The sequence below is a fragment of the Sceloporus undulatus genome, chromosome 5, assembly GCF_019175285.1.
Source record: "Sceloporus undulatus isolate JIND9_A2432 ecotype Alabama chromosome 5, SceUnd_v1.1, whole genome shotgun sequence".
NCBI lineage: Eukaryota > Metazoa > Chordata > Lepidosauria > Squamata > Phrynosomatidae > Sceloporus > Sceloporus undulatus.
In genome coordinates, this window is record NC_056526.1 from 24,656,893 (window position 1) to 24,664,896 (window position 8,004).

General features: G+C 41.4%; 1 protein-coding gene across 2 annotated transcripts in view; it reads right to left on the reverse strand.

The window, feature by feature from the left end:
* Positions 1 to 8,004, reverse strand: part of AGK (acylglycerol kinase) — a 75,681-nt gene that overhangs the window by 51,460 nt on the left and 16,217 nt on the right. Inside the window, exons 1-2 of one of the 2 annotated variants that reach the window (XM_042468092.1) lie at positions 6,318 to 6,436; positions 1,448 to 1,487 (exon numbers count right to left, since the gene is read on the reverse strand). In XM_042468092.1, coding sequence (XP_042324026.1) covers positions 1,448 to 1,487; positions 6,318 to 6,430 — 153 coding nt within the window. In that variant the 5' untranslated portion in view covers positions 6,431 to 6,436. Of the gene's footprint in view, positions 1 to 1,447; positions 1,488 to 6,317; positions 6,437 to 8,004 lie in introns of those variants that run through there. The other variant, XM_042468093.1, reaches the window with a different exon arrangement.

The window sequence follows — 8,004 nt, forward strand, 5'->3', positions numbered from 1 at the left end:
CCAGGCCATGTAGGCCTTTATAGGTAATAACTGACACATTGTATTGTGCCCAGAAGCTAATCAGCAGCCAATTTAGAGATTTCAACACTGGTGTAATGTGCTCTGATCTCGGTGTCCTGGTGATCAGTCTGGCTACAGCATTCTGAATCAGTTGAAGCTTCTGAACTTAGTAGACCCATGTAGAGGGCATTACAGAAATCTAAACGAGAGGTTACCAGTGTGTGTACTACTGTTTCAAGGTCCCCTGAACCAGGTAGGGACGCAGTTGGCGTATCAGCCGACGCTGACACCATGCGCTCCTGGCTATTGCTTCTACCCGAGATGTCAACTGTAGAGACGAGTCCAGGAGCACTCCCAAACTGCAAATTCATTCTTCAGGGGAAGTGTGATCCCGTCAAGAATGGGCTGGAAAATCTCCTTCCCCAGACCAGGGGCACCTACCACGAGCACCTCCGTTTTCTCTGGATTCAGCTTGAGTTGGTTTCCCCTCATCCAGACCATTACTGACTCAAGGCAGGCATTCAGAGGAGAGATGCCATCCTTAGTCACTGCAGCAGTCGGAGACATAGAGAAGTGAATTTGGGTGTCATCGGCATATTGATAACACTGCGCCCCATGTCTCCAGATGATCTCTCCCAGCGGCTTCATGTAAATGTTAAAAAGCATGGGGGACAGAATGGCGCCCTGAGAGATGCCTGATGTCAGTTCTCTTTTACGAGAGCAACTGTCCCCCAGCATCACCATCTGGAATCTGCCCGAGAGGTAGGAACAGAACCACTGGAGTGCAGTGCCCCCAATAGCTAACTCCCTCAAATAACTCTCCCTACCCCAAAAAGGACTGCTTTGCAATTTCCAATTTAGGATTGTCCTGTAAAGTTAATTCAATTTAAAGTTAATTTAAATCAAATTGTAGTTGATGAGAGATCATACATCAGGCCACCCTGGCAGTAGAAACTTATTTTTGCTCCTTAAATGCATAAGACCTAAATAAGCCCAGTTCAGAAGATGCAACAAATACACAAAAACATTTTAAACATAATAAAACATGGAGATCTTGGATTCTAGAAGTCATAAGAAAAGCTGCACTTTCACTGGCATTTACAAAATAGGATTTCAGTTTTCAGAGTTTATGGTTCAGTCACCTCTACCCTCTATGTTAACTTAACAGAAACAATACAGATTAAGTTTCCTGAACTGTCATACAGAATAATCAAAAATATCCATCTTCGTAGTACTTCTGAATATTTTGTGAGGGTACCAAATCTAATGCAAAACAGAGGCCTTGCAGAAAGGTAAAAGTGCTTTGTAGTCTCTGAGGAAAGAATGCAGACAGCCCCTTTTCAGGCGAGTCACGTAGAATAAACCTACTGGAAGAATCTCCAGAGTCCTGCACAGGTGAGATAAGGAGGGGTTTTTAATCTAATTTGATTTTGTTGAATGGTATTACCTGTGCTTCTTGGCATGCAGCTCTTCTTAACAGGTTATCACTATTGGGAAAAAGAAACAAAAATAATGAGTGTTAGATGGCATAGATTTAGGGAAGGAAGATAGATAGATAGATGGATGGATGGATGGATGGATGGATAGATAGATGCACTAAACACATCTATGACTCCTGGTCTGGCACACAAAATACAGACAAAACTTTTCAGTGGGACTATCTGTCAGGACCACATATCATTTAATGCTCTTAATTGCAGGGGACTGCATCCCTCATTTCCCTGCCAATGTCTTCATTACTACTCCATGTGCCACAAGACTCAGATTGTATTGTTACAAGCCAGACGAATTTTAGTTGGCAACTCCTAAATCTGTTCATATACCATTAGAATGTTTATGGCCCAATCCAGACGGGCCTATAGTGTGCCCTCGTCATGTGCTAGGGGTTGGCTGAGGGCGCACCGCCCATACATGCCTCACCCCTAGTATGTGATGAGGGCGTCAAAATGGCGGCGCCCTATACAGACGGGCACCGCTATTTTGACGCGACGACACCTAGCGTCCACACGTCGCGGCTCCATAATGATGTCAAAAGTGCACCACTGGCACATTGCGGCATCATTTGGTGCCACAAAAAGAACCTCCTTTTTGCGGGTTGTTTTTGCTCTGCGAGGGAGCCGTGTGGTTTGTCCGCTGCGACTTCCTTGTGGAACAAAACAAGGCGTGGGCAGACCACCCTTTTTGGGCGGTCTGTACCCCACCTATATAACCTTAAATAAGAGCATATAAACTGGTAATACCTGTTAAGGAAAAAGCAACATGGGATATACAGTGAATGAAATAAAACATGTATGTGAGAGTCAGGATGACTCAGCAGAAGCAATTAGGAGCCACACAGGTGTAAAAGGTAATGTAGTTAACAAGTCCTAAATGCCAAGGACAGAAATGCAAAGTGGATAATTGAACACACCTGAGAATTGTTAAAGTGGACAAGGCTGAGATGAGGAAATCATTAATTGTGGGATGAACCAAGAGAACCAATGAAAATGGTTGTACACGCCCACTGGGTGGAAACTGACAAGAGTGGGTGTTGTTTTCCAAGGACTATAATAATGGCTATGAAACCCAATGTATTTTGTGGGTAGTAGTTGAGGAGTATTGGAGTAGTGTTGGATAGTTTGGAGCTGTATATAGTAGAATAAAGTAGATCTTTTATATAAGACTACTGAGTTGTCTGGTGTCTTGGGTGAAGATACAAGAGCCAGCTGGATCCTGAAGAAGGGTGAAGACTTTTGTGGAAGCAAGAGTGAGAAGGCTTGGAGAATTTGTCAGGGTCTTCAGCCTATTCTCTGTAACTCTGCTGCTTTAGAGCAAAGCTTTATCCACTGACCAAAACTGGTCAGCGCCGGTGCGTAACAAGGTGGTGAGTTCGAGCCAGAGGTGAAGAGCTACAACTCCCATCATCCCTGACAATACCTACAAATGATAAAATATGGAGCCTAAGATGCATGACAACACTTGCCCATTTTCTGGCTTGTAATAAGGGAAGGAAGGAAAATGCTTGTTTAGATTTCAAATCGGGGAAGAATGCTAAATGTTCCTTTAAAAATGTAAACAAAAACCACAAGGGATGACCTTAGGTCATCCTGCCAGTTAGTGTGTTAGAGACACCTGGGTGTATTCTAAAAGCGGAATGTGCACTAGGCTCTACTGTGCCCAACAAAAATATAAGATATAAACCCAATGGGATAACTGATACACTGAGTGGACATCAGGAGAGAATAAAAGAGTTAAGTTAGAGCTGCATAATTACCGTATATACTTATGTACAAGCTGACCTCATGTATAAGTCGAGGAAAGGTTTTAGGGTCAAAATCATGGATTTTTATATGATCCATGGATAAGTCGAAAGCAAAATTTAGGAGACGATAATAAAGAATCTGAAAGGGAAAACACCACTTCCCTCCCTCCCTCCCTCTCCTTCTCTAGACCTCTTCCCTGGTGCTGGAGGAAAAGGTTTTAACACTGGATTGAGAAGTGAAAGAAGCGGATTTAAATGAGGGGTTTAGTTGGGAGAGAAATCCTTAACACCAGATTGGAATGGAACTGGATTTAAATGAGAGGTTTGGTAGGGAGGGCAGTCTTTAACATTGGATCGGGAAAGGAATCACCTATTACACACACAATGCCGGCAGTTCTTTCCGAAATCACTGCCGAGACACGAGTTGGTGCTTCTTTCAGGACCTTTCTAAGCACTATTACTGTACTGACCATGATATAAGTCAACCCAAGATTTTAGAGTCAGTTTTTTGGCATCAGTTTCTTGACTTATAATCGAGTATATATGGTAAGCTGCTATTCCACAAGCCTCTACTGTAGGAAGAGAAGGCAATGATGTAGCCTTCCCAAGAAAAGTTCCTGATAAGCCCTGACATGTCACCCTAAAATGCTGATTCTAATAATTTCCTAGCCTTAGCCTAGGAGATATATGCTTACATGAAATTAAAGCAGTTGAAAGACTTGCTTAAGAAGTTCTTAAAGTTTAACCCTTGAATGCCTGGGTTACACAGAAACCTGTTAGAGTTGTAAAACTCCTCATACAGATGAGAGTGGCATGAATAATTGGTTAAGTGTAAAACAGCTGAGAATATGATAAGTGACAAGATTGTGATTATGTAAAAGCCTTTAGGAATAGTCTGTATGACTGTCTTAGCAGGTAGATGAAAAACTATGTGATTAAGGAGAACCTGTTCATGAGGATACCAGGATAATATTACATGTCAACTGGTTTAAAAGGCTGATATTCTTATGTGTGTTACTTATTACCAAGCCTATTAAAGAGGTGAATAGAGAGATAAAGTCTCTATGAATGTCCTGATGAATATGTGATGGTTATGTGACTTAATATAAGATGCCATGAATGCAACATAATAGAATAACGCCTGACATATAATCTTATAGACTGAATATAACTAAGCTAAAGGGTCCAAACAATGCTGTGTCTGCGATTCTCCCTGAAATAAATGTATATGTATATATGCACCAATAAATATTTATAATAAATAGGCTAAAAGAGTACCAAAACAGTCCGTTCCTTTCCCCACTGATATCCTGGAAGTCCAAGACTTGAAGATATTTGAGAGCTGATGTTTATCTAGTTCATCATAAACTAGATGACCAGAAACTTAACAAGGTAACCCAAGGCAGCTGACAAGAGGCAAGGACCCTCAATCCCTAACTCTAAGAGACAGGAGAGGAGAATGACACCTGTTTAGCATAATACATCTCAGCCACAGAATTAATCAAAGTGGCCAAGTCTATACTATATAAATCCTGAAATGATTACTTCTGAGTGCCACAATTCAGCTGTCCAGCCACATATTAAGTGGCCAATTAATTCTTTATACAACAATTATCCATCTACCTAGCCATTCGCTCTTTCTCATACACAAAAATATACAGCACTCTAGCCTCTGCACTTTCTGTTTGGCCTTCATCATTATGTGAGCTTCATATTCCCTCATTCTCCTCATTGTTGCCAAGAACAAGGGTCTGGCAGCCAACCATGAAAGCATGGAAGCTTGGAGACCAAATTCTGAGTGGAACACCAAAGGAAAGGTGGATCAGATTCAAAGGCTTATCAGGCTGCATCCAACAACAGGGGCATCTGTCACCTCATTCTAGACCATAGCATGAATACATGCCTGCTTTCTTAAAGCTTGTGCAATGAAATTAGCAAGCTTCTGCATTTAGTCTAGAAGTGACGTTTTATTCTATATTGTTTCATTAGGAACCCCCAGTGGATGAAGGTGTGGGATACAAATGTTGTAAATAAAGAGAGTCTCACTGCTTCTCTAATGTAACCATTCTTTCTAAGTAAACTTCATTAAAATTGGTCTTGAAACATTATGGCGTTAAAAGCTGAAGAACTGAGCTGGCAGATGTAATTTGGAGGAGTTTCTTTTTATGGAAAAGGTTCTCTCCTACTAATTCATGTAGCCTGAAGTGCTCTGGGTGTAGAGAGAACATCACTTTGATTTGACAGGGAGTAAAGGCCAAGCCGATAAAAGCCTAAGAAGAGTTTGCTCATGCCCCAAAGAAGTAGGGGTCTGGGACACAAAGACCACAGGGCAAAAGGAAGCCTGTCATCAGGAATCTTGAGCAGCAAAGGGCCATACAACACTACAATATTACAGATAATATGCTGGGTTTTTGCTAATAGGGAGTACTTTATTTGGCTAGTTACAGAATATTTTACTTTAGGACATTTTCCCCTTCTTTGCTTAGTCTACTCTTTGGAGTCACGTAATTTCTTAAGTCTGTCTAACATTATTGCCAAACTAGCTTTTCTTGTGTAACAGAAAATTGATTTCAGATGCAGAATCAATCAAGAGAAATTCTAACTAAGCAACAAAAGAAACTCTGTCAATAGGAAACCTTTAGTGAAAATAATGGGACAACAGAAACACGCTTCCTAAGCGAGAGAATGTATAAATAATATATTACTCCAATTCATGCCTGATTGGAATATTTATCAAAGTTTTCCTGAGAGGCTTTAGCATTCTCCTTAACATAATGTTTGCTCTTCAGAATCAGAAGAATAAATCATGTGTCTTAAGCAGGAACATTTTAAAAAACAACTGACTACTGACTAATTGCAGTAATTTTACTAAGTACTAGTTAAAAACCAACTTTAGTGTTCAAATGAACTGGACAACCCTGCTCTATCTTATCTGCACATGTGCTGTGAACAGCCACTGGGTACAACTAGAGTATTCATTATAAGGGCCAAATTCAAAATACATTTCCTTCTGCCACACAAATATTGCTGGGCAAAAACATAAGAGAGGCTATTCATATTAAAGGGTCCCACTTACCCTGTTGGATTATTTGAGCACCTTGCAAAGACTAAAAAAATAATAATGATGAGAAGGCTTGGCTGGGAAAACATCCATAAGAACAACTTTCTTGGACTTCCTGGCTTAATCATTTGAACAGTTCTTCAATGTCAGGCTAAACAGAAACTTTGCCAAGAATACTGCACAGATCTATTAACATCTATTTCAGGGATACAAATCACAGTGCTTCCCTTTAAGTCAAGGTTATGAAGACAGGGAGGGCATAGGGTGGTATGCAATTTAACTGTGGCCCTGCAGGTCAGGAAATGACAAATGCAACTTAAAATTTAAGTCCCATTTATTTCAATTAGTGTTAAAAATATTTAAATGTAAGTCATATTTAATAATATAAATTGTCCTACTTCTCTGGATTACACCCAAATTTCTACAAACTACAGGACAGGAAATCCATTAAGATTTCCATGCACAAATACTGCCAAGAGACTATCCAGGGGCGGGGGTACCACTGCATCCAGAAGTTCTAGTTGCACTTATGCTTCTGAACAAAATTCAGAGACCCATAAGAATATCAATAAGACTTGTACCTAATGCCACACTCCTTAAGTAATCTTCCCTTTGTTGTAGCACCTTTGAGACTAACTGAAGAAAAGAAATTGGCAGCATGAGCTTTCGTAGACTTCAATCTACTTCCTCAGATGCATTTGGTGGAGTGGAAGCCAGGCACAGACATATATATGCCATTGGTATGTGAGTATGTCAATGTAAATTACAAATCCTTTGTGTATGGAAAAGAAGCTGCAGGTCCAGTTTTAATGATGGTCATTAGTGCACAAAGACACAGTAAACCGGTCTTTGTGCATGGAGATGAACTGGCTGCTCTAGTTTTTCAATGGAAGTGTGGTGAGGGGAATCGATGAATGGATCTTGAATAAGTGCGAGCCTCCGTTTTTGCGGGGGTGGTGGTGGTGGGTGGGTGGGTCTGGAACAGATACCCCACGAAAATGGAGGTCCAACTGTACTACCAAACAGTACAAAGACAATAAAGCAGATATGTAATATGTTTGTAAATGTACTAGCTGGCTGAATGATCACCACCTGGAAAAGCCAATTAACTTTTACTATTGCGGTGAGAATATCCACAGGTAAAATGGACATTTGTTGTAGTGTGCCTTCAAGTCATTTCCAACATATGGCAAACCTACCTCAGGCCTACCTCAGGGTTTTCTTGGCAATATTTCTGCATTAGGAGCTTGCCACTGACTTCCTCTGAGGCTGAGAGAATGTGACTTGTCCACGGTCACCTAGTGGGATTTCATGTTTGAACAGAAATTCAAACCAGTCTCCCAGATTCCTAGTCCAATGCCCAAACCATTACATGCTAGATCTCAAGTAATTATACACACAGGCTTTTTTTTTTCAGGGTTTGCTACTCTCAGTTTGCCTTAAAGCAAAACTAAAATCCGAAGTTTCCAGCTAATAAAACACTGGCGGGGTTATAGACCGCCCATTTGGTGGGGCTGCACCCGCCCCTTTCCCCGGTGTATTGGGGCCTCACTGTCAGAACGGCAGCCGCTGAGCCCCGATCGCCGCTTTTCAGGCTGCGGGAGAGCAGCAAAACGCCGCTTCCTTGCAGCCTGAAAGGGGTGTCCCTGGGGCTTCAAGCCCAAGGACACCCTGCGGCAGCGGGGAGAAGGAGAAAGGGGCC